The sequence below is a fragment of the Perissodus microlepis genome, chromosome 7 (assembly GCF_051167445.1).
Source record: "Perissodus microlepis isolate ML-2025 ecotype Zambia chromosome 7, ASM5116744v1, whole genome shotgun sequence".
NCBI classification, from domain to species: domain Eukaryota; kingdom Metazoa; phylum Chordata; class Actinopteri; order Cichliformes; family Cichlidae; genus Perissodus; species Perissodus microlepis.
In genome coordinates, this window is record NC_140467.1 from 9,726,005 (window position 1) to 9,753,959 (window position 27,955).

The window sequence follows — 27,955 nt, forward strand, 5'->3', positions numbered from 1 at the left end:
AGTTGTATTTTTTATATATATATATATTTGAGTTTAAGACTAATTTTCTATGTGACTCTTCTTCCAGTATTTCAGCAGCTCACTCAAAATGAAATTTAAGATGTTACCACTAAATCAATTAAAACAGGACTCCCATGACTGTGATGATGCCTTTCACAGAAGAGCCTTGTCATTTTATTTTCAGCCTGAAATACAAGCACTGTGTATCATATTACTTCCATTTATTTGTAAGTCTGTACATAAAATTCAGGCCAGGCACACTGGGTTGCATAATGCTTGGTTTTCATGCTCATGCCTCTGACACTGATGCCATCTCAACTTTTTATTTTTATTTTGGGAAATCTGTAACTGGGTTTGATCACAGCCTTTTATATTTCAAATGGTTTCTACTGAAGTTGCCACTTTCTCTTCTGCTTCTTGTCTTTTACACATTTACCTTTACACACTCACACACACAGGGACACACACTAAACAACAAACCAGCTGGTCCTGAATCATTCTGACATCTGCATACAGTGTACAGGGACTCGTGTTGCTATATCAGGAGAGGCTCAGCTGAGCTAACCCTAACTAATTCTGAGTATGCCTGTCATATACTTGAGACTGCCTGTAACTGCAGCAGTAAAGTTTTTGCATACTGATTTTATCTGTGCACAGAATATAAGTAAGCAATAAATTTAAGGAACAGAGGCTCCAAGACACATTTATTTGAATAACGTTCACAAACAGTTATAATAAAAAACCCTCTATTGCACCTACAGTACACAAGAGTAAATGGATTGTACAAAAATATGTCATTTTTTTAGAATAACATCATAAATGATTACTGTTATAAGTCAGTAATAAGACTAAACTTAGCATGCTATGTCTCCTGTACATGTCATATCAATATTTACAGTCATACATAATGAAAGTAATGCCGTCATCTTAATTCCAATATTACAAATCCTAACTTTTAATGTCATTAAGTGACCAAATGGAATATTGGCCCTATGAAACTTTGGAGTAAAACGAGCAACAGCAGTCTGTCAAACTACGGAGGCTTGAGTGATGTCAATGGATAATTTATTTACAAAGTTAACTGTGTGTTTTCCTGTAACATACCTCTACTACTTCAAGTTGTTTGCTAAGTATATTGCATTTTTGCACTGCATATTTCACTGATCGTCTTTCATGTCACTTTAAGAGTTAAAGTTTACTTGCTCATCTGACACTGCAGTTTCACAGTTCTGAGTCACATTAGCTTGATCCTTAAACCAGTTAATATAAACATCCTTAATGTTTCTATATCCTGTCGCCTATTGTTCTGCTGTCCTCACTACCCTCCCTTGCTTCTGTTGTTCTTTCTTTTCCACATTCTCTCTGTGGTGTCTCCTGTTCCGGTTCTTCTTCATTTCCTGGATGTGTTTCCATTTGCCATTTCCTAAGCCTCGCCCTCGAACCCTCAACGGCCTCTTATCCAGCCACAGTGCATCGCAGTACTCCTCTAGAGAGCTGAAGGGAGAGCTCATTGCTCTCAGGTAGTCTTTATATCGCTGACGTGCCTCTGTTCCATGGTGTAGCCCCCCGGCAGAGTCGTCACTCAGCTTGGCTTTTCTGTCTAGCTGTCCATTTGTAACAACTTGTAGAGTGACACGGAGGAGAGTATGGGTGAAGTGTGTGTGCTCTTGAGCTACACAGATATACACACCGGCATCAGAAGCATGAAGGGAGCGAATTAGGAGACCTCTTTCCGTGTGAATTACTCGATCATCAAATCTGACCTGAGAGACAACAAGAAACATATAAGAGCTACATAATGCCAACCCACCACCACAAACCCCAGCTAACACATCACCCTCCTAGGGCTGTTCGATATAACGATATATATCGGATGACGATATAAAAACGTCTATCGTTTCATTTTACGCTATCGTTTGTTTCGTGGTGTCGCAAAATAAACTGTTTACGGCAATATTTTTTTCATCGTTTTGATGGTCACTGTAGTGGCTATATTAATTTCTTAAAGTTCTCTCTTTCTCTTATATTTAATATAACCACACTACAGACAGACAAGCGCTTGTTTTTATGCCTTGTGGTTAGCAACAACGACGGTAACACCATCGCGTGTCCGCTTGTTTATGTTCCACATAAACCTTTCACAATAAAGCTCAAGATCCTGTTGAAACTTCTCAAAATAAACAGAATCACGTGAAAGATGCAGAGTATTTACGGATGAGAAGCAAAAAAGAGCCGTCAGGTGCTAAAAAATAAACCTTAGACTCAAACGTTAGAACAGGCTTTTCCCCGCAGCACGCCGTGTAATAAATACTCACAAAGAAAACGGCGGCCGTTACAACTTATGTCTAAAAATGTATTGTTTCATGCATCAGTTAAAACACTCAACTCCAGGTACACAACGCCCAGCTGGAAACACTTCACGCAAGTCGAGCTGCCTGAGATTCACAGAATTTACAGAAAATGTTACATTTTTGTGATTTATATCGTTATCGGACGATAGATGTCTTAATATCGGGATATGAGATTTTGGTCATATCGCACAGCCCTACACCCTCCTCAAACACATACATTTCTGAAGATTTGTAACCAAGTTGTGTTGAACAAGGTAATGACCCCTAAAACGGGAAGCATATGGAATTAGGTGTGGCGAGTATAGTTCACGGCGTGGGTGGGCACAGGTCATTATGTGATGAGAGATCTTTAGATGCATAATGAGAGTAAGCGTTGAGCGCTGCTGGGAATGTATGTGCTTGTCGTTAAGGTAAGTGGCATGCTAATGTTTTTGGCCCTATTTCCGTCTAGCATCCACCACGGTTCATCGGATGATGTGACTGCTGTCAGAGCCTAAAAAAACACAGCTGTGTTAAGAAGACACAGAAAGAGCATGAGGGAGTGAGTCCAGCATGTGTGAAAGTGTGGCTGCTTCAAAGGGATACCTCCCACAGCTGCACTTTGACCCCCGGAGGTGTAACTGATAAGAAATGCAGAATATTACCATGTCTTTTGCCCATATGTGCTTGCTGTGGTCTTGTTTTACCATTTTTTTCTTACATACACAGGTGTCTCTGTGTGTGTTTATGTCTGTGTGTGTGTGTGTGTGTGTGCGTGTGTGTGTGTGTTTGGATAGCTCTGTGGTGGTTTCCAGATCTGACACTAATGATGTGTAGTCAAGGCAGAGGCACACCCACAGGTTTCAGAGTCTTTCTGGATGTTGTCTTTTGCACACATTAGACCTACTAGCCAGTCTCATACCACATTCTCATTTCCTGACACACCTGACTGACTTGACAAAACATATGGTATACATATTAAAAACATAAAAATCACACTTACGTGGCTCTCTGTCCTCTGCCTTTTAAAATCATCCAATTAGCATTCATGTGCCTATCTGATTGCTTTTTAAGTCGCCTGCACTCTCCCATCCAAAACCAAGGCATCTGTGACTAAATAGCAATGCCAGGCTTTTAAACTTAGCCAGATGGTCTGTCTTTATTTGTATGCCTGTGTGTGGATATGTCTGTGTGTGTCTGGGCATGCAATCACATCAGCAACTCCTACAAGGGAAAGCAATCCAGTGTATAGTGTATAGTGGTGTATAGCGTTCATAAACACACTTAGATGCTCTTCTCTTTTAACAACTTTGCATGAATGTGGAGTAAAGCAATGAAATGTTATTTAATGATGACGTTTAAACTGTTAAATGAAACACAGGCGAGAATATTTGCAGTCTACCTCTAAGTTAATTTGATGCTTTAAGTATCAAATTAAGAAATTCCCACCTAAGCTGAGAAATAGGTGCTTTGTGCTAATGAGCATTGAGCAACACATTTAACCTTTTCCATACTTTTCTTATTAGAGATTACGCAATGGGCTAGCATTGCTGGCTCCAGGAGGTAAACACGTGTGCACAAACATGATGTGAGAAAGATGGCAAAATTTCTTCTAGCTCACATCTTTAATAGCTGAGTTTTACTAGGAGATAAGAGGAGGGACTGAATAAGGAGATTATGAGGAGAGTAAGTTTTAGACTGGGCTGCAGGTGCTATGAACAGCTGGCTGAGGTTGCCTTTATCAAAACCCAGAAACACAGGAGGGAAAACTGTGGGAAATTGTGGACACAGCATGAAAGTTATGAGGAAGCTAAGTAGGCAAGGAGTATTGGGGCAGGACGTGAGCAAAGATTAGGGTCGGGCTGAGGAGGAAGTTAACGGCCAGGGAAGATAAAAGGATGACAGAAGAAAACAGGGCAGAAAAGAAGAGATTGAAATGTGCAAGACACTTAAATGATCACATGCTTTGCAGCTGTGAGAACACATAAACCACCTTACACAACTAGAAGGCCAAGATACAACTATTACACCCAACTAATGTAATAGGGATGTAGTTTCAATTCTGCATCCAAAAAAGGCCTAAAAACATAGATCCAAACTTTATACATAACACACATATCAGCAAACACACCATTGCCACTAACAAAGAGAAAAATTAAGACAGTTAAAGAAATCAAATAGTATTAGTTGCAAGAATGCTATCTGAACATATTCAAGATATCGCCCACACAACTGACTATGAATTCCAACATCTGAAAAGTGTGCGCTCCTCTGACCTCCAGCTTGTTTTTCACTTGATCTCCATCCTTTTATGATCAATGTTTGCTGCTTGAGGCAGCACAATGTTGTGTTTACTATAATTCTACGTATAAACCGACATGACAAAGAAGTAAAAAGGCCAATAATTTAAGTACCAGAAATTATTATATAATTACTTTATGTTGTCTGAGTTCACAAACGAGAAAAAAAAGTGTTTTGAGGCAATATTGCTCATAAACTACTTTGCTCTTCCACTGTTCAGTTTGCAAATGTATTTGAAAATACTATAGTATAATATATAGTAACTATGTATAGTCACATAATAATCTTATATTCATGCTCCAGCTTTGGCTGTGTTTTTTTGTAATTATTATTATTTTTAGCTTATATAGCTTCCCTGTATTTGTCTAATCCTTGTCATGATTATCTTATTTCATGTTTTTCTTTTAGCCCTGTTTTCAACCTATACTCCCAATTATCTCCATTATATTTGTATTTTAACTCTTTTGCCTGCAAAGTACTTTTACGGTATGAATCCTAAGGAGCAATGTGCTTACTTAAAATTAAAAACACCTGAAATTTTAAATCACTTTTCTTTATTTAACTCCTGCATTCAAGCCGCCATCACTTTGTCTACAGTGCAACAGGTCACATATTATTCATGCCTACACACACAAACACAGAAAACACCACATTGTGTTTATTGCACCAAAACCCGTGGCTGTCCCTGGGGAGTTCTCTGTTATAGTTTTCAGGCCCCTCTTCTGTGGAACCAGCTTCCAGTTTGGATTCGGGAGACAGAAACTATCTCTACTTTTAAGATTAGGCTTAAAACTTTCCTTTTTGCTAAAGCATATAGTTAGGGCTGGACCAGGTGACCCTGAATCCTCCCTTAGTTATGTTGCAATAGACGTAGGCTGCCGGGGGATTCCCATGATGCATTGAGTTTTTCCTTTCCAGTTACCTTTCTCACTCACTATGTATTAATAGACCTCTCTGCATTGAATCATATCTGTTATTAACCTCTGTCTCTCTTCCACAGCATGTCTTTTATCCTGTCTTCCTTCTCTCACCCCAACCGGTCGCAGCAGATGGCCGCCCCTCCCTGAGCCTGGTTCTGCCGGAGGTTTCTTCCTGTTAAAAGGGAGTTTTTCCTTCCCACTGTCGCCAAAGTGCTTGCTCATAGGGGGTCATATGATTGTTGGGTTTTTCTCTGTATCTATGAAGCGCCTTGAGGCGACTTTTGTTGTGATTTGGCGCTATATAAATAAAATTGAATTGAATTGAATTGAATAGTTTTTCACTGTAGGGGTACAGACACATGCATTCATCCACCCACAGACAAAAAGCAGAGCTTTGTGCAGTGTGAGCCCATAAAGAAGCACATGGGTCTTTAGTGGCCTATGCACCTGTCACTGTGCTTACATTCACCCTTGAGAGAGAGGACAGAGGACAGTGGTAGGAGGAAATTAGTGTAGTGGGAAGTAGAGAGGTAAAGCACTAAAAGGGCCACTTGCAGTGGGTGCAGGATAGATTGTATGTTTGGATAGGGGGAGGGGAAGGCACTGAGGTGCTGAGTAAGCACATCTCTGTTGTCTCAGTCAGGAGACAACTGTCATCATTATTTAGTTCCTTTCCACACCTCAAATACAAATATATTACCTCTTTCTGCTTTTATGCCTTTCTGTTCCCACCCTATTGTTTTTGCAATGGCTGGAAACTTTGCTGTCAAGGCCTTAGACATTATTAAAAATATGGGTATGCAGAGATTTTTAGTACAAATAATTGCTGAGAAGTTCAACACTTCAAAAGCAGTGCACATGAAGTCCGCTGTGGTGTGTTTTGATATTTTGAAGCATTTCTGTGAGAAATTATTGCCGCTGTAGCAAACACTGTTCCTAGGCACTCTAACCTTTCCCCACTTTTTGATGTAGGGAGAAAAGAAATGCAACCCCTTCAACATGAACCCAAGAAAAGCAAAAGACTTTCAGACTACAGAAGGAGAGCTGAATCTATGAAAAATGCAGTAATATTCTAACCTCCTCTCTGCGTTCAGATTCCGGTCTTTGCATGTACCATCGAATCCGGGCCTGCTGAGATTTGGGGATACACTCGAGAAATGTGGAGTTGCTCTGCACCCCAAAGAGAATTTTCTCCTCCACACTCCCAGTACCAAGACCTGTAAAAACCAAAAGTAGTGTCTATGTTTTCTCAGGTTCTAACAAAGATACAGTATCTGATGTATGTCTCATAATTTGATTATTTTTTGTGACAATTATGCAGTACCAGGCAAAGGACATCACTGTCAATAAAAACAGTTTGTTGCATGACATGAAAACCCCAACAATGGATACACAAGCACACAAATTTCAGCTGTATCAGCCAACATGAAAATATCTTGGACATATTGTCATATTTCTTTGAAAAACGTCCGTTCCCCGTTGATTCTGTCTCTTCATGTGATCCCAAACTGACTCTGTAATCTTGACATCGGAGCTCCGTGGGAGCCATACCATCTGTTGCAGGATTTTTTTGTCTTTCTTGACACTGTTTATAGTTCTTCTTGAATCTGTCTGCGGGTTTGGGTTCATTATCAAGCAGACAGAATTTGAAGTGATCAGATGCTTTCCTGATTTTTTAAGAAATGCTTTCCAAAAACAAACAGTGGCCGAACCCCTTAAGACATAAAGTGTACATACTGTCTTCTGTGTCCCAGCACTGCATGGCAGGGTCTCCATTCTTGATGTCCTGTCTTCTAGCTCGCCTTGCAAGCAAACACAGAAACAAAGCAAAAAACAAAGAGGGCTATAACCACTTTAGTCTTCAGTATTGAGATGCAGAATTTAAAGTATAAAGAACTTTTATGCTTTACGCTCACAGTCCAGTATTCTCCACGAGGCGAGTTTCACAACCTTAGCATCCAGCTAGTTTAATATACATTGAGTACATTATATTAGTAGATTATCCAGTCATTAAGTCCTTATTAGACATTTATCTGAATTCTATTCTATGAATTACAATTTTAGCATCACCATATTATCACAGTTAAAGGTTCGACAGGAATTAGACATTATAAAACAAACAGCCATAACTAGCCAAAAAAGCCGAAATCAAAGTTGGTAATAACACTGTAATATGAAAATTATGTGAAATTCTTTTCAGTCATTAAAGTAAGTAAATCCTGATTGATGTTAACACTGCAACATATGAAAACTGAAAAACAAAAAAAAATCAGAAAAAGGGTTTTTAATACCTTTCTTTGTGTTTCTCAATACTGCATTTTGTAAATCAGTCAAACAAATAGTTATTAAAATGAATGTTTCTGACACACTTCACATGAATGCCAAATTTGCCATTACTTGTGATAAACTTGTGAAGAAATTGTCTGAGAATTACTATTTTTTCAAAAGCACTTAAAATGTAGGGAGGCATTAGCTTTATAGTTGTATAGCTAAAGAAGAAGAACCACTCCATTTTATTCCATAAGATAATCTTGTCTATCACTACAATAGGATATATCCTATGAAAGGATATATATATATATATATATATATATATATATATACACACACACACACAGACACACACACACAGAGTTGGGGGCATCATCTTGTTGGCATTTTTATCTGTTTTCCTGCAAAAACATTTAGAGTGTACCAGTTTTGTTTTTTTGTTTTTTAAAGAAGAAAGAAACAAGTTTCTTTGACCTCTGACTTGTGTTGCTCACTTGGGCTCCTTCAGTTTGTATTGATTTCTTCCTCCACTTCCTGCTAGTCCTGTGTGGTGGGACATCTGTAGCCTACATTCCCTGACACTCTGAAGATCTGCTTTCAAAGAGCCCTGGAGGCCTCCACTATTGTACAAACCATAACAAAATCCCCACTGGGCAATAATATGGCACTATGAACCCAAACTGTAGGGCACAGTTTGTTCAGAGCTTGGATTCATGCAAGCAAGCTCACAAACAAAAACACAGAACAGGATTTGATTTTCACCTCAAGGACCACACTCTGCAAGTGTGGAATGACAGTGTCAGCCGAAAACACGCTGAAACATCTTTAATCATTGCCTGAGAAAAATAATTACCTAATGGCTTGGAAAATATTGTGAGGTGAAGAGAATGAAAACAGAAAAAAAAAACATTTAGGGAGAGCTATGAACGTCTGAGAGTTCCAGCATTAAGAACTAGCCTTGGAAACACACACAAACAGACACACCCCCTGGCAAACTATGGAACCAACGAGTCAGTGTTCACCGGTCCACATTTGCACTCTAATGATTTCCTTTTATTTTGGGGTTTGTTCACATACTTGTTTCAGGCTTACTGCTTTGAATTAATGCATGAGAACATTTCAAAAATACAAAAGTACTACAAGTGTCATGTGCATACCTCTTAGAGGCAGGGATGTATCGTGCGCATGTGTGTCCATCCCAGGCACAGTAGGGATCTCGTGCCAGGCAGCATTCAGCACAAGCCTGGCCATATAGGTGGCATCTGCTGAGTGAAACCTGGGCTAGACCCTCACTTGAACCCACGTAGAGCTGTTGCTATGGTAAAACACAACATTGCTTCAAGACATACAAACATACAAAGCACCTTCAACTTTAACAATTGTACATCGTCCACATAAATAGTTAATTAGTTAAGTCTGCTAAAGCTAAAACTATTTTATATGGAAAAAAATATTTGTTCTATATTAAAATTATATTTATTAAAAAGTTTTCCTCTTTCCGCATTAACATTTTTCATCTATCAGAATATACTTTGTTGTTTGCTTTAAATGAATCACACAGAGATTTATAGATTTCCCCTTCTTAGCATAACATTTTCTTTGTATACCATGTACTATTTTTATAAAGAAAAAGATTCTACGCAACATTAAATACACTACATTTAAACTGCTCTGAGTGAGTAAAAACCGGTTTCCACTAAGTTCTTGATCTGTTGCAGATAAAAATCACATTACAATACAGAACGAAGATGGCATTAATCAACAGAAACAAGGCTGCTAGGACAACAAAACATAAACACCTACACAGAACAGTAGACTACGGACGGAAGGCCTTGAGTGAACTGTGTGAGGTGATACTTCTGATTTGAAGGCATTTTTGCTTCAGTGTCGTATGGGATGTAATTACAGAGTTGGCACTGAAACAAGTTCATATAAAACAGATCTGGTAGTTTCTTGAAGATGTTTCACCAGCTTCGTCAGCTCTAAGCTTGGAATTAAAGAAGAAGCTTCTTGGATAAGAAGTGAAACGTCTTCAAGAAACTTAAAGAAATCTTTGTTGCTCTAAAAAGTTCGGTTGCAAGGTTGCTATTGATCTAGTATGCTTTAGTGCATAGTCTTCCTATGCTTTCCTTTGTGGTGTAGGACCAATTTAGGATAGCGTATACTGCTGAAAGAATGGCTGCATATAGATATGAGTCTGATATATTTTTTATTTTATTAAAAGCACATGGTTAAGTTTCTTAAATGATTACTACTTTTTGAAAATCAGGTTATAACCTAAAGAACACTCCAAGATATTCTTAGGTTTCTGTGAAGGCTGACATTTGGCTTGCAAAATGAATAGGCTGAATTTCGCAGTTGCAACTGGATCTAGTCTGACTCGCCTCAAAACTCTAGCGGGCAGGCACACAGACACAGGTCAAACACTGCTGGTGATTAATGGAAGCTGTGATTGGGGTTGAAGTGTCTACTGACATTCCTGACCCTTATATAATGAGGCGTAAGGGTGAGAGAGCTACAAGAAAATGGGGAAGACTACAGACAGAGAGGAAAACCAAAATGCGAATAACAAGATAAAAACTATATGATTTGTGCCACACAAGCCATGTGCATATAACTTAATGCATGTAGCTTAATCAAAGCGAAGAGCAAATTTGCACGAACAATTGCACAAAGTGTGCAGAACAAACCTGTTTGGACGAGATCTCCAAACTAAGGATAGGAGAGGGATTCTGCAAAAAGAAAACAAACTCCATCAACTTTAAAAGCTAATGGATATTAATTTACATGCTATGTATTCATGTAATGAATACATAACATCATTTATATGTTATGTATTCATTACATATAAATATTTCACTGTCTTATAAGTCACCGACAGCTACACTACGAGGAAACAAAACTCAGCAAATCAGTGTGTAACGTATGTGTGTATTTATTTGAATAACTGTGTTTTGAACTAAACCTGGAACACTTGAAGCTCTTCAAGAACCACTTCCTCTGTTGACCAGTTTTCTTGAGTGATGCTCACTACCTTAAGAATGGAGCCAACATCTAGGAGAGTGAGACAGAAAGAAAGAGGGGTGAAATTACCACCAGAATATCTTCAGAGAGTTGTTTGAGAAGAATATCGATGTTAAAACATAGACTGTATATGTTCATTTCACCCTACACAAAATCTGTCCAATGCCAACGAAAACAACAAGTAATATACTGCCCTCTGCTGGTCAAATGTTGACTTTCACAAAAACTAGGAGGAGAGGTGTGACTCACCTGTTCCCAGGAACATAACCTCATACTGGCCATCATCTGCCAAAACTCTGTCCACCACAATGTGAGTCAAGGTGTAGTCAACTTTGACACGTGTGAACACAGGACGACCAGTGAGAGGGTAGACAGAGCGATACATCAGAGGGTGGAATCGAATAAATCTGACAACTTCATCCGGGAAGTCTTTAGTGGTCTTGATCCTTGGATCATATGTTTTGCTTGGGCACTAAAATTACAAAAAATCACAGCTGATTAGTGACCGTGTTTTCTATATTTCCTTCCACCAGTTCAACTATGGAGCAGATTCACTCAAACAATTTATTGGTATGTGTCTCCTTCTAGAGGCTAAAATAAGAACTGCAGGAGACAAAGCATATGTGAAACATCTGTTTCACACCTGATGTCAGCACCAAATTGTCCATCACATTACTTCGCTTAATTAATCTTTTTTTTAAACAAAATGAAACATGAATCTGATTAACTTGTCAAGTAACCTCATCAAAGTGTAAGTGAAGGTCATGCATTATCAGGCTGCATGTGCAGATGTAAGTATGCCCTCCAGCAAACTTTTACATTTAAGCCATGTTTATAATTTTGCAATTAGGAGGAAAATTAAACACCTTATCCAATATATGGAAACAGAATAGCTAACAGTGATAAGTGCAGAAGGTACAGATGATTTCTTTTCTTTTTTTCCTTTATGCTCTTCTCTTTGGCATACAACATACCGTTCCAGGACGGGGATATGGTATCCTCCCCTCATATTCTACCCAGCGGTGGTCAGGCCCCTCCTTGTGGGCATAAGGTCCATTAAACACAGCCCTTATGTCTGCCATGCTATAAACACACACTGCTGAGCCACGGAAAATGGAACTGGAGGAAAAGTAAAAAGAACAGGTCAGGTTAATGCTTGGAGAAACAGGAAAGGACCTGAGGTTGTGTTGATAAAAATCATACCTAGAGGTTGTGAAGACTGCATACACTATGGGGTTTTTGTCATCTCTGGTTGGGAGTAGAAAGACATCCTCTACAAAATAAAAAAGAATGAAAAAGTTTGGGTTTTTTTTGTTATCAATAACCAAACAGAAAAGATTTAGGCGAGCATCCAACAATAAATTGCAGTATTGAAAAACTGCAGTCAGTAGCACCGTTAGCCATGTGGTACTGTTGATGCATTTTCGTCCTTGTATGAAATGTTCTTAGAAGACAATTTTTAGAACATATAACTGACTTTATTGACCAGATTTTCAGTTTTTAATCTTACAGTCACTTACGGAGCTGATCAAAGTGTGTGTCCACGCCATCTGGCCCAGGGATGGAACACACAAGTCTGGCTTTGAGGAAGGTTGTCCATTTATTGGTCAGACTCCTCAGCCCACCCACATCATTCTGAAACACAACCACACACTCTGTAACAAACCATCGTCGCAGAGTGCAGCTGTCCAATGCGGCTAAACACGAACTGTAATTAATAATATACATTTGAGCATAAACACTGTAATCCAGCCAATGCGGTTGGAAAGACAACACAGAGCATCATAGACTGACTCGGGTTTCCTTCACTAATTATGAAAATAAACAAGTGAACCACATGCCTCTGGAATACATTTGCTTGTTTAACTTGCACAAAGAAGACCTTCAGTCAGGAGTAACTGAAAAGTGAAAGGAAAACACTGAGAAGGGTGAAAAACATAAAAGGAAAACGAATGAAGGGGAAGTGTGGATTAATAATGCAGGTTTTACTTTAGCATATGAATTGCTGTTTTAAATTGAGACCTTTGACTGAGGTATGGTAAGAGGGTTCAAGTGTATCTCCTTGTCACGCATTGAAAACTTAAAAGACCCCCCTTGTTAAGCTTAGCCTAGTGGTGTAGAAAGGGCTGTTATGGTTTAACACACAAAAAACACACTTGTGCTTAAGAGACCCCCCAAAATGTAAGCACTTAATGGGGATCTTTCACAATGGTGATAATCTTCAAAGAGGATTGATGTAAGGAGCTGTCATTCACAATGCAGATAATGAATATGAACCAAAGTACAAAGTACACGAGAGACACATGGCTCAGAGAAGAAAGGGCCGTAATTCAGATGAATCTCCTTCCAGTCTGCTTTACGGCTTATTCTCAAGTCATAACCACGCTGAAAGCTTTTTTCTAAGAATGCAGCCCTGGATCGTGCGTGCTAATATTAAACTGCCATGTCACCTAGTTCCACTCGGAGAACTAATTGGACACTGTGTTATAATGCCTGGTCTGTTACATAGAGTTGAATCTTTTGATTTCTGGATTTTGTCATTTATTGGCTGTTTTCTGTTTGGTCTTATTGTTTGTTTGTTTTTTAAGTATAGGTTGAGGGCTTGATTCCTGTTTAGATTTCATTTTTCATCCTCACAGTTATGTTTAAGCATCTTTGAAAAGGTGATTTACAGTGGCTTGCAAAAGTATTCGGCCCCCTTGAACTTGATCTTGTCTCCCTCTCTTGATTGCCTATAGTTTGCCCCAGCTGTCTCCACTTCTATAGTCTCTATTTTGTTATTTTTCTTATGCACTTTGTATTTATGGACTTTTCATCAGCCATAATAAATGGCTTGCTTTTTGTTGTGTTTAGTCTGCCTCTTGCGACACACTGCGTGGTGCACAGAGAGCCTCAGATCATGCAACTGCACTGCTTCTGCCCACAGTCAGCGGTGCAGCTAAACTTATAGTTGTTTTGACGTGCTGTCAAACAGAACCTAAGTGGCAGTGACACATTATCATCAAAGGTCTTTCAGAAAAGAAATTACCTATATTGACCTCAGTGACTGACTAGGTAGTAAAAACACAGCAAACATAAGAATTATAACCATGATTTACTGCTCCAGACAGAGTTGGATGACCACAAAAGAATTGGGATAAAATTGGGAACGGTTCCTCCCAGCCAAAGATTCACACCCGATCAGGACACCATCTCTTATTTTACAAGGTCCTATCTACTTTAGGCTGTCTTTTCAAGCACCAGTTCTCTGCTACTACCACATCACTACCTGGGCCTCAGCATCCATGTACAGCATCATACTTTCTTTCATTGGCTTTGCTGTTGCTCATTAGTTATACTGTACCAGCCCCTTCACCCCTCCACCATATATCTCCTACTTTCCACACCTCTCTCCTGTAATATCTCACCTTGCACACACGAGCCACTCGGGAGAGGATGCTTTTGTCGTTGCCTTCCCAGGACACCTCGCGGAAGAAAAAGTATACTTTATCATCATCTGGATTGTAGGTGTCTGCAATGGGATGGGCAGCTATAAACCTGGCCTCTGAAGACACAGAATGGAGAAGACAGAGGAAATAGCATTAAAATGAGTCATAATGGTTTTGGCATGAACTGTAGTCTTAAGGTAGCATTAAAACTACACTTAGCGTGTGTTTATTTACAGTCGTCTTCTATTTCTGCAGAGAGATTTGATGTATTACTTTCTCTTTACTAAGTGTAAAGCTGAAATGGGCTGAACATAAACTTAGGTACATGCAGCAATTGTAAAAGAAGATTTAATTGACTTTAAAAGCAGTTTTGTTTAAATTTACATGATTTTCAGTATGTCAGGCAGTATCAATTATGCATCAGTGCAGCATAAAGATACTCTTACACACCCTGGGTTAAACATCTGATTTATATGTGAGCATCTATGACAAGTGTATATGTCCTGCACTTAAAATCTTTGTTACTGGTTTTTTTGGCCTCTTTGGGACGTGAAAGCAATCTATCAACATGAAACTGACACAATACTTCTAGATGTTTTAGCAAACATTTAAAAACTGAATAATGCGAAGGGAAGTACCTGCTTTGGTTAGACACAATGCTGATGCAAAAGGTGACAGTAAAGCAGGACAGCTGTGAATGCAACAATTGCAAAAGAAGATACAGCAGAAAAAACTTCAAACAGTCCAGACATCTGAATGGAACAAAAGAGTTGGGAGATAATTCTATGTCTAAAATGTTTTTGATTGTGAAAAAATTAAAAAATAAACTGTCACGGGCCTATGAATAAGAATATATTATGTTTTATGTGATGATCCTGTGTGTATGTGCAAAACTTAATCTGTACACTTGCTAATTATCAAATGGATAATTAATACTTACAATACAGTTAAACTGCACAAAGCATGTTTTGGAGGGCAAATAGGTTATTTTTGGATTGATTTTAACTGTTCAAGCTACTAAGAATTATTAGTAAGCACAATTTTCAACTGCATTTACGGCACTGGACACTGTATTAAAACAGTAAGTGCTACATATGATGTAGGAAAATAGCAGTGAGGAGAAACAACAGCATGTTGCCATCAGGAGGGAACAGGCCCAAAAGTTTAAACGTTACAGTGACATTACATCAACATTAGCTCAACACCTAGAAGCCAAGCCAACCACTAGAGGGTGATTCCCCAACTGGAACGGCTTAATGCATTATAGCTAACACATGGGACAGAAGGTCATTGCTAGTCATGAAAAGATGTTCCACTGAAACACCGAAACACTCCAAGAAATGGGAAAACGAGACGGCCGCCCTGTGTCGACACTCACTGTTTACACACACTGACGGAGAGGGAGAGGGAGAGAGAGAGAGCGCATTACTCCAAAAATCTCTGACTGTGTAGTTGTGAAATGTGGAGACCATGTGTAAGGATTTAGGTCCTAGTGACAACTGTTGATACATGACAGTCCATCAGTGGCTATAAAACACTGCAAACAGGAGATGATGCATGCAGAGAAGGTCACTCCTCAGTCCTAAGTGATGACTGTGCATACCCCTGGCTAACATGCGGTGTGACTAGGACTGTGAACTTTGTGGCACACTGTAAATTCCCCCATAGGCGTGGTCCCGGCTCAGCTATGGCAATCATATAAAAGTTCCAGCTAAATGAGTAACTGGGCTGTTTCCTTCCCTCTGGAATGCCAATAACCATCCTGAGGGCACAGAGAGGCTCTTTGTATCAGTAGAGAGGCCAGAAGTTATGCGAAAACAGCAATAACAAGTTTGGAGTGCAGTCAGCCTGTTAACGTGGATGTGTGCAAGCATGTGTGTACCATTGATCCAGTAGTCTTCAGAGATGTCTGTGCGTATGTAGTGTTGGTCAGGAGGAGGGCCTAGGGAGCGTGTGAACGTTGTATCTTTGCCCAGGAAGTCTGAAGATGTGCCTGCATACAGGTACTGATCTAAATAGAAGCACAGTAGACTCAGAAAACAAATCTTACAGCTTTTTTTAAAATATATACAGAGTGATTAAGATTTCAATTAACATACTGAAACAAGCACATGCAAGAGACACAATTGTTTTGCATTTGTCTGCCAAGTAACTTTGTTGTTGCTGCAGAGACACGTAAGCTTGTGTCTTTCTTGGCCCCCAAAAATGGGAGAAGAGGGCTGACAAACAAAGACATAAATACAAATTCATTGCAAATAACTGAGTGAAGTGAAGCGTGGCGGTCTGCAGCTATAAAATTCTCGCTCAATAAAAGATAAGGCAGGTAGAGGACTGCTTTGTACAATGTCACCTATGTTATCTTACCTGTGAGGACTGATGTAAATGGCTGCAAGGGATCAAAAGGACATTTCAACCTGCCAGACTCCTCTGTATTAGACAGCAGCTTCAAAACGCCATCCTGAGAGACAAAATTAAGAGGATTCACAAACGTAAGCCTATTTATCGACTCTAGTCAAAATGTTTCCTCATGCCCACTTTACCTTTTTGTGGCCAGTGATTTCAATGAATGCACAAGTGGGGTGGAAGGCCCCTGTCCCACAGGCATAGACATGTGTTCGGTTGTAATTGTGAAGGACCCTGATAAAATTTGCACATTCCAGCTGGAACAAGCAGGGACAGAAAAAGAACATGTATGAGGTACACTGGAAGGACTGATTGAACAGGTACATTTAGTAATCACAGAAACGTAAAATCTATAGATTGAATGGCTTTCTTTAGAAACACTTACATTTTCATTTTTGCCAGCCAGTTTGCACATTTCCACGTTTTCCTTCAGAGCAGGCCAGTGAATCTAATAACCGATAAATAAATCAGAAATATTTCACTTCTTACAATATAACCAGAATGTGAGCATTCAGCTTCAATTTACAGAAGACCTGTTGCAGTTCTTTATAGTTTGCATGCTATGCTAAAACATTTAAGTTCTAAAGATTAAATTTTTTTATTTGTGACAAACATTCCATGAATAGCTGTTACTTTGGAGAATATAGAGTAGGATACAAGATTTTCTGGATTTCTTTTAGATCCTTTAACCTGATTCTTTTTTAATGAATCATTAAAGTTAAAAAGTTAAAAACAAGAGCAGGCCCCTGAACGCTCAAACTTTTTTTCCTTTGTTTTAAATAGTATTTTATTTCATTCTATTTTTACACCGAAATATGCTAAACGTAAAATGAAATGAATAATAACTACACATTTTTTTCCCTTTCATCTCTATCCATATCTAAATAACAAATGGCATTTTTACAGTATTTAAACACCTGTAGGTGTTGTGGTAAGAGATTATCTGAGGTATAACATCCAGCCTCCCTTTAATGTATGCCACCATACTCATACATGTGTTATAACAGGCTTGTGTGCTTAGCGTGTCACCTCCACTAAATCCTACCATGGAGTGCTATCCCCAAACTTATTCATGGCTGAATTATCATACAGAAAAGCAGTGTTACAATACAATGTGCTGAGCGAGAACAGTGTGCCTGTGTTAGGGTTTTAATTAGTTTTGGATAGAGTTTCATGTGATCGCTGACCTTGTTTCACCTAGTAAAAATGAGTAATTTACTTTAGCATATATAGTTATTTAAAGACTTAAATTATGTGGACTTCTTTATAATAAAAGGTAAAAACACCTGGAATGCTTGTGAGCATCATAAAGCCCTGACTTTCATAGGCTTTTAGTCCCAATCCAGGTATGCGTGTTCAGTAACTGATAAACACTGAGTTTGCAGGGGAAGATCACATTCACTGTCAAGGCTGATCTCACAGGGCTCAGAGGGTCAGACTTTCAGTTCATATCTCTCTGGCATCTATATCAATGACCCCTAAAGGCAACAGAAATGCAACACTTTAAGAGCAAGACTAAGAGTTAAAACAACCAGATAAAGATCAAATAAACACACTGTCTTCCCACCAGTGGATCAACCTCAGCTGCATAAACACACTAACATCTACAAATGTTAACATATGGCATCCATCCAAATGCATTTGTGTGTTTGTGTAAAGTCTGAGCATGCACACTCCATCAAACGTGTACATACCTGATGTATGTAATTGTGTGTGTGCTCCATGCGTGTGGGTGGGGGGAAGGACTCTCTAAGTTGATGACCCTGACCTTACTAGACAGATAACTTCAGACTGCTATTGACTGAAAGATTAGTGTTTCCCTAAAACAATACATAGCTGAGTGCATTTCAGGAAAATCCTAATGGAAAAAACGATTCTTATCGCCCCACTTAATTGCCAAACAGGTAGCAGCTAAATGTTCCATAATGCATTGTTCACATTAACTAACAGGTCAGTTAACGTGTGTGAAAGCTTTAAACTTAAATTTCTTCAAGTAATATAAGGTTTTTAAACCAATACTGAGGTATTCTTGTTTTAGTTTTACAAGTGGTCCTCGATATTTTACTCATTTATACTCTACCCAACTCAGCTTGTTTTGTTGTTTGTTTGTGGCATTTCAAACAGGAAGTTGGAGAGTGCCTTCTGGTGGAAAAACATCAACACTCATAAGGTTGTGTACCTGATCTCTTCTTTATTTTTATAATTTTCATTTATTGTCCATTATAAATGCTAATACAGATATATCAGCAAACAGCTAATATCTATAAATATATTGACCCTCCTGATATATCATTCTGGCTCTACTTTACACTCCTGTAAATATATTGACATGTACCTGAAAAAATGTCTACATTATTACAAATGGCATGAACAAATGCAAAAATAAGCACTGCTCTTTACTTAGTACAGTGTCTTGTCTTTTTACGTCTGAACCTGGATTATTCTTTATGCTATATTGATTTTACACATGCATATATATAGCATACCTTTGTAGGGGATTCAGCCAGATTGTCAGGGTCAAGCAAGTAGATGTGATCCCTGGCTCCCAACAGAAGACGACCCCTCTCTTCATCCAACAACAGCGACTGCGAATGAAGGCCATTGGAGGGGCTCAAAAACAGAGATACACTGCCCACCTTCAGCAGTTCTGTCCCAGTATGAGAAAGACACAGACAAACACATTAACAAATATCCCCACTGCCATGTAAAATGCAGTATTGTGAGTCAAATTAAACTAAAGTGAAAAAACATATTTTGGTAGGACTACACTGTGGGGCGCAATTTATTCTCTGCAGTTTAAAACCAGTATAATCCCAAAGACAGTCACTGAGATGAAAAAAGTCTTGACTTAGCTACACATGCTCATAAATATGATTTTTTTTTTTCAATTTAGATAGCATAGTATCTCAGTAATTAGACTTTTAAACAGGAATACCTGTTGTTCATCCATTACACAATAGTACGATTTTGCTATTCACTTGTACATTTTTATGCAGAACACGTACTGTTTTTATATGAAATTATATATACAGTTTGCTTGCTTTAGACCTGGACTCGCAGCTTGTAAGGTCCATAGGTTTCTGAAAGCTGAATATGGTTGACATTTTTAGCTCAGGATCGTGTCTTTGATCTCCATTAGAGGAACTCTCTTCTATCACGAGGCTCTTTTCAGCGCACCACACTTGCCACATGCCTTGAGTAAACACTGGCTCGGTGCAGAGGAGTACTGTGGGAGTCACTCTGAAAGGATTGACACTGTGATTACCCTCTTGGTGAGAATGATTGGAGAGGTTACCAACCTTCAATATTTGAACTTTTGGGACCCCTCCTCGCCACACAATCTCCCTTAATACCTCCCCTTTACACTGAACCCCCATGTGCTGATGTATCTCCCTCCTACACACATATCATGCCCCAAACAGACAAAACTCACAAAGAGATTAGGCCTGCTAGCCCTTGGTGTGGTGTGCAGTAATCTGTTCTGTAAACACACAGCACTATGAGCCTATTGAAGCTTAGCATAGTCTCCACACATTTCTTCAAAGAGGAGAGCCCTAAACAACATGAAAACCTCTTGATTAGCTTTGTTATTGGAACTCAATGTTGCTTTCATGCACGCAGTTATTGGAGTAAGACTTGATCAAGCTTTAGACTTAGAGACCTCTTCAGAGCTGTAAGCAATGCCTGAATCTGCCCTTTCTCACATGTAGCACATGGCAGGAGGTCAACTGCATCAGACACATTGTCACTGCTAAAAATACCTCATATGGTGAAGGGTACGGGTGTGCAGGATGCAGGTCACATCACACCCATATGCTTGCTATGATTTATCCAGACAATTATCCTGCTCAATTCCCATTTGTAATCAAAGACTTTGTAGCTACCAGGGCGACACGTTCATTTATTGAATGATCCATCTGGTCATTTCTGTTTTCACTTGTAGCTCCACCAGAACCTGATTATGGTGAAACAATTACAGTCTCAGGAATAAATATGCAATGTAGGATGCCTCTGGTTTCAGAATATTCAGAGGAGCATGGCAGACACTATTATATTTTAGGTCAGACAGACATATTGATTAGAAGCTAATGCTACATGTTCACTAGACGAAAACTAAAGTTCTTGGGTTTTTATTTTAAAGCAGTTTGTTTTGAGGTGCTCCCTCAATGAGGGATTTTTACTTTTTATAATTTCACCCTTTAGTCATTGAATCTGTATTTGGGCTTACGTAAAGCTGATGCAATGCTGGAAGTGAATTCACTACTGGGTGGTGTTGCTTTTGAACAGTGTCCACTAATGAAATGATGACAAGAGGAGCAGGATGCATGCACTTGGTTAAGCTTTTGTTATTTTTGACAGATTTGTCTTTGCCTCAGTGATTCTCACTGAGAGAACCAAATATGGATATTGCTGTCAAATAGCCATTCACTTTAGTGAAGATTAAAGTAGCATGTAGCCAAATTAAAGGCAATCAGACTACATGACATGATAAAGTACTTTACTTTACTGGCTTGGAAGAAACATAAAATAAGACAAACTGTAGAGCTAAATACTAGGCTAACTGCTGAAAAAACAGTGTCCACAATAATCCTTATTCCTGCAGCTACTTGCATATGTTTTTGTTGGACACATAGGACATGCATATGTATCTATTTCCAGGCATAGTTGGTTTTAGAAGCCTTGACCAAAAGACCAAAAGCTTTTGGAGGTTGAAGTCAGAGTGAGTTCACTTTCAGGTCACAGTGGGGATTCAATTTTATGGAACAAAAGTTAAGTTAATTTGTGTGGTTCCTTGTAGCTGATACACAGCATTAGGGATGAAGACTTTGAAGTAAAGTTTGCACTCAGGTTTGAGGAATGCAAAAATCTAACTTCCTAACTTTTGGTGGCACAAAGCAAACACACTTGGTTTATGCAAAGCCACATACATGGACACAGAGCACATTTATACGATCAGATAATATCCACACAGCAGACTGATGGATCAGTAAGTGAGAAACCTTTCACTTTGCTTCATGTTTATGTGCTACAGATCATCTCCATAAACTTCACTAAATTCTCCTCTTACCATTTCCTCTGCCTGTTGCACAAGTCACATTCAAGTAAGAAAAAAAAATGCACACTGAAAGATGGAAAGATGTATGACAAGAAAGAAAAAAAATGAAAAGATAAAATCCTATGTCAAACAGCAATATTGTTTGAATTAAAACAAACATCAGCAATATTTAGTTCTTACCTCTATGGCTGAGTTTGACCCTGGGGACACTCTGTTTGATGCTTGCTCCAACAGGGAGGATGGCCAACAAAATCAGTCCGAACAGTGTGACCTCCGGATGGAATAGAGCCATAAACTTCTTCCCTTTGCCTCCATAATTACTGCCAGACAAGCAGAACATAGCCCCAACCTCATTCCAGGTCTGATTGCCAGAGTCCTCTTTCTTCATACTGTGTGGAGTCATCTTGTAGTGTTTTCACTTTGTGCTTTTCTGCAACCCTGGAGGGAGACCAGTGTAAAGAGTCAAGCTAGGGAGGAGCAATCATAAGTGTATGAGGATGCGAGCAGTCTCATCTAACTCCAGAGAGGGGGAATATACACAAACTTCTGTGGCTGTTTCGCCATGGAGCCCTACAGGCATGTCCCCTTCCTTTGCCCATCCTACATCAGCTGTTGCTTGTCACCGGCTCTCCTTTTGTTTCGCCTTTAAATCTGTTTGCCCCAAACAAAGGTCAGACTAACAAAACAGTTGCATTCTACTACTTTTCATCAGGCACGTCTCCGCTTTTCTCTCTCCTCCCATATCCTTTTCACATGGATAACTCAACTTAATTCTTTGCCTTAAGGATACTTGCCAGTAGCTTAAGGATTGGTTGATGACCCTGTCACTTCCTCCTTTATACCATGTAAAAAATGGGCCATGCCCTGTTTAGGACGTCACAATCAATTAAAAATGCCCAGACATTAGTTCACATTCTGAAAAGTTAGCTGTCTGACTAGGATTGAAAAGCTGTGCTTTTAAATAAATGTGTGGTTTAGAATAAGTAGCAGGAGCACAGACTGTTACAAGTTAAAAAAAAGAAGTAAGAAGGAAAAAAGACAATAACTAAAATTTAACTAATCACTTGTTATATTCTGAAAATCTGTGTTTTAATAAATTAATATTTTTTTCAGTGGTACTTGGACACCTAAAAAGGGAAGCAGTGGAACTAATATATAAAGATTTGTCAGTGGACCCTGATACTAATTTTTCTTCTTAAAATTAAAGTTGCTTGTCAGCACAATTCAAACAATACAAGATAATATTCAGATTAACTTTACCACCTCAAAAAGAGTGCAGAATCATACAAAATGTTTTTTATACACATTGCAGCTTCATGAAATCTGTGCCCTTTATTACACCGTTGATGCATTCATTGCATCTTCTAAGCACAGACTGAGTACCGTCCCTGTTTTTAACCTGCATTCCTGCAAATTCCACAGCCATTAGGATACTAATTAACCAGACTATTGATGGAGAAATTAATGAATGCATTGAAAGAATGCCTGCCCTTAAGACCTTTTGCCACCATCATTACTTTCCTTCCACCCAATTTCAGAAAGCACACATCAACCTGTCAAGTGACAACATAAACAATGTCAAGCTAAAGCTAGATTAGATATGACATTCACACTCCTATATCTCTAATATTGACAGCATTTATGCTCCTTAGAAGTCCACCACATACAGAGAATAGCCATTTGATAATGTGTAAGCAGCACCTTAACAAAAAGGTGATCTCCTGAGTAAATATACTGACCCGGGTCTTTGCCCATCGATTTGTACTGCAGGGTAAAATGTGAAACAGATATTAGGTGTTCAACTACAACTCACTTAAGTTTATTTGATTTCTTTCTTCAGTCATCTGATGTTTAAAACTGTAGCTCTTTGTGCAGAAACAGGGGTGAGCGGCACCCTTCCAAGTGCCCCATAGCTTTAAAACGAAGAGGATGGACTCTGATAAACAGACTGGTGTTTATTTAGGATGGCAAATTGAGACGTGTTCACACCTTCAGGGTTAGAAATACAGATATAGAGCTCTGCGTGATGGATGGGCAATCAGCAAAGAGAGTGAGAAAGTTAGGAGGCTAAAATCCATGTAGTCTTTGCACTTTGTGAGCGACACTGATAGTGCTGATGGTGAAGCTTATCCTCCCTACAGTATTTTCAGGAAAGCAGTGACACAATTTCACTCAAGTGATAAGCACTTCAGTAATGCATCTCTTTTCACAGCTTGAGTGCCCACATCTATCCGCAGCACAGACGTGTGCAGCACCCCGCTAGAAGAATGACCCCCAGGAAAAGAAAAGTACAAGTCTTGGAAGAAAAACAAAAAAAAAACAACCTCAATTTCTTGAGTAATAGATGACACACACTGGAGGAGGAATACCAGAGTACCAGTGAGTCAGTACTTTGAAAGTGTCAATAACGGAAATGAAAAGAGAAATAAGGGAAAAAGTGCACAAGAGATGTGAGTAATGGGGGAAACCAACTTCTTGTGCCATGTAAGTTAAGCTAACACCCCTATTTCCTGGTGACTAGAGTCCTTGTTGTCTTTGGCAGCATGGCCGGCACACGGTGCAGGGTGTCAGGAGAAACAATCCTGATAGAGATGGTGACAGATTTAAAGCTAGCAGCCAAGGGCTCCTGGCTTCTGATCTCTCACCAACACAAAGCACCTTTAAATATACTGACTCTTCTGTTTCGGTTTAAACAATACAGTCTTTGCATGCCATAAAACATCTACTCAGTTAGTATTATCAGTGAATCTAGTAGCCGACATGCTGTACAAGAATCGTAAAGAGAAACTAGCTCAAGTGAATACACAACAGAAGTTGCCAGCAGTCATGAGAAAAGAGCAGATGGTGAAGAAGTGCTCTGGCTATGGGCATGCTTGCACCAAGACCACCCCTAATGAGGCATTTAGCAACACCCAGGTGCCCTGTAGAGTACACTATTATCTAACTCCTCCATCTCCACAGGACGGAGTGCATTAGCACAGCTATTTGTCTTTATTCCCTGACCACAGGCACTGACCTAGCAGAACAACATAGGTAATTGTTTCTAGTTCTCAAGACATTAATTGTTTTTCTTGGCAAGAGTCAATCATCTTTTCTTTAGCCTTGTATTTAAGCAAGCATGCAACTCTCTGTGTGTGAGCTAATGTCTCACAGGAAAAATGCTAAAAATACAAACTACAAAGAATATGGAAGAAACATTACATTTTAAAGTGGGTTTACTAAGTATAACTCCAGGTATAGATGGAAGTAATTAAGGAAACATGTCACTGTTCCATAAAGACAGGAATCAACCTTACTCTTTGTGTTTTAAAGAAGATGTCATGTCTTTTATTTTTATGTTAGACTTTATGACCACATTAAAATAACAGTAGCACATCTGTGTCCACAGGCTGTCAATAAGACTGATATAAAGGCTCATAATCAGTGGTTTTAAAGTATGCTAGGAATTAACTGCTGATTCAAAAAACGTAAATATGAAACATGTGATCTCTGAGGCATTATTCTGGATACACTTTGCTCTAAACCACTATGCATGAAATCTGTGAATGGAAATGCCTAGACAAGAGGACATTCCAGTTGATTTCCTTCCGTTCTGGAAGTGAAGAGTACGCCTGTGGGGAATACCAAAGAAGATGGATTAAATTCCAACCCTGAGGTCCTGTCTGTCTACATTTTGTCTGTATCTCAAAACACTGGAAAGGGAACACTCCTGGAGGCTGCTGGTATGGAAACCAAATACACCAAAGCCAGATAATATGCCCCAGCACCTGTTATTAAAGACTCACTTTATGTTTACTGTTGGTCTTCAACAATAGAAGACAAGGTTCACAGCTCCTCACAACCACATGCAGTTGTCACAGAGCCAGCTCAGGTCTCCTGTCACACACAAGGGTTAATGGAAAGCTGGGAGGAAACAAGCAAGGAGTGATACTTGATCTATGGTTTAACTCGTCAACAGAGAAAATGGCAATTAAAAAACATGAGGTGAAAACAAAGCCAGGGAATATGTAAAAGAGAGAACAGTCCATGTAACTGAGACGGTTGGATGAAGATAAACATGCAGGTAGTTTTGCCGATAATTGACAACAAAACAAGTAACTCTACTCACACAGAACAGGTCATGACGCCGGAAAGCCACTCAGAATCTGTATGAGTGCCTGCATGTATGAACAAATGTGTGCGTGTAAGCTAATACCATCCTGAGGGAGGCAGATGGGAGCAATATAGGGCATGAAAACAGTGACTGACATTTGTAAGTGCACCCACTTGTATCCTCATGGCCTGAGGATATAGGGGTACACCCATCTAGGCTACGCAACAACTCTTCTCAAGACCAAACTGTCATCTACACACTTGAGAAGAAACTGTATTGTTCTTTGTAAGTGCTGGAAAGACTCTGTTATGCAGTTTATCTCCATATGAGCACAGTTCATTTACAGAGTGGGGACACAGAGAGGCCACAGAAAGACAGCCAAACCAAGCCAGTCAGTCTGTCAGCAAGTCACTGGCACCTAGCTGTTGTAGACACTCTAAACATACTAACATCACTGCAGTAAATGTGTCTTCCCAGTTGCTTTGTCTGTCAGCACTGAGGGATTTTGCAAACATAACCATATTAGGCTAGACTAGTGTGCAGCATACAAGTATGTTTTAATAACACTTTCCACCCGAAACCTGTTGAGTTTAGCGAAAGACCCCTTTAAGGTTTTAGTTTTCATCACTGTCCAGGAAAAAGCCTCAGCATGAGACTGCACTGACTTCTGACAGAGCACAGAAGTGTTGCTGTAGGCCATTTAAAACACAGCTCAATATTGATGCTGTGGTTGTTTTAGAGAAATGTTGGATTGGTCCAGACATGCCACATAGAACTGGAATGAATTAGTGCACACAGGAGGCACAACTGTAGCACGGCATGGGAAGGGCATTGATTGGCATAGAAAACAATGGAATACACCCCTTTAATCAGTCCAACATAGTAACTTATTTTTTCACATGGAAGGTTCCTATCACAGCCACAGCAGTCTTGAGCCCTCCCCATTCCCGGCCAAGTAAACATGGGGATGTGTGTATACTGCAGTGTGTATGTATTAGGTATGCCTGACAGCATCTCAATGACGCAATGTTTGGACACTGTTTAAAGGAGAAAATCAGACAAGATTTTCTGTCTTGTCTTTCTGTCGCCCAAGGCAGAAGTCATTTATTTACCTCAGTCATGCTGATCGAAACCCCTGAAACACTGCCAGAGAAATCAATGCATCCACACAAGTACAAACTCCCCTCCCTCCCTTGTTTGCCTCTCTCAGAACCACCAGATCCCAGTGCAAAGTTAGGTAAACCTTTAAAAAAATATGGGGAGGGTGGACCAGTGAGTCTAAAGAACTACATCACTACTTGTTTTCTTTTCTGCTGGACTGTAAACCACTAACATGCACAAACACAAATAAATGACCTCAATGAGGTAAATGTGTCCACTTCAACATTTTACTGTATGTATGATTAATTCAGACAGTAGACATGTACTTGGCTTAAGTCCATATAGTCACATTCAGTTTGGGGGCATTTAGAAGTCCCACACACTCAGACCCCCTCCCCAAACACTGTGCAAAGAAGACAAAAATTCTCCCTCTTACCAACTTCTCATATATCCATATACAGTCTCTGTACTTTAAACGATCTATCAAGAAAAAGAAAACAATAAAGAAACTTAAATATTGATTAATAAGTTTAAGTTTGTAAATCCAGCTTAATAAAATGTACAGATACACATAAAGCGTTAAACCCCCTTTAAAACTCTGCAGTATTAATTTAAACTCTACTGTGGTCCACCTGACACACGGTTATAACTTGGTGTAGATTATTACCCTCGTTATTATTATGGCGTGTACCTCACCTGCTCGCTCGCTGACTTCGTCTCTTCTCGCGTGCAAGTGCACCACATGAATAGCAGTGTCTCGGAAAGTTGTCCGTTGCAAACACACACACAAAAAAAACGGACCAAAAGTATGACACTTGGCACAACTTCAACCCGACCAAAAGGAAAGTGGATGGATAAAATGAGGTCTTCCTGCAGATATTTCCACTCCCTGTAATGTTAGTTAAACTGAAAAGCGCTCTTGAACTCTTCGTGCACTGCGTGTGTGTATTTTGGATGGCTGGGTAGTCTGTGGCAGTACGCCCCGGGAAAGACAGACGGCAAACTCCCAGTTGTGCTGCTGCTGCTGC

General features: G+C 39.4%; 1 protein-coding gene across 1 annotated transcript; it reads right to left on the reverse strand.

The window, feature by feature from the left end:
• Nucleotides 1-687: 687 nt before the first annotated feature.
• Nucleotides 688-27,955, reverse strand: sema3d (sema domain, immunoglobulin domain (Ig), short basic domain, secreted, (semaphorin) 3D). Its single transcript, XM_084933270.1, has 18 exons — nucleotides 27,624-27,955; nucleotides 21,914-22,171; nucleotides 19,164-19,324; nucleotides 17,063-17,125; nucleotides 16,815-16,934; nucleotides 16,639-16,732; nucleotides 16,157-16,285; nucleotides 14,254-14,390; nucleotides 12,367-12,481; nucleotides 12,050-12,119; nucleotides 11,821-11,965; nucleotides 11,096-11,318; nucleotides 10,788-10,876; nucleotides 10,513-10,554; nucleotides 8,980-9,137; nucleotides 7,289-7,353; nucleotides 6,629-6,768; nucleotides 688-1,763 (listed from the first exon to the last, which is right to left on the reverse strand). The coding sequence occupies exons 2-18, from the start codon at nucleotides 22,134-22,136 to the stop codon at nucleotides 1,299-1,301; spliced, it is 2,439 nt and encodes an 812-aa protein (XP_084789396.1). The 5' UTR covers nucleotides 22,137-22,171; nucleotides 27,624-27,955; the 3' UTR covers nucleotides 688-1,298.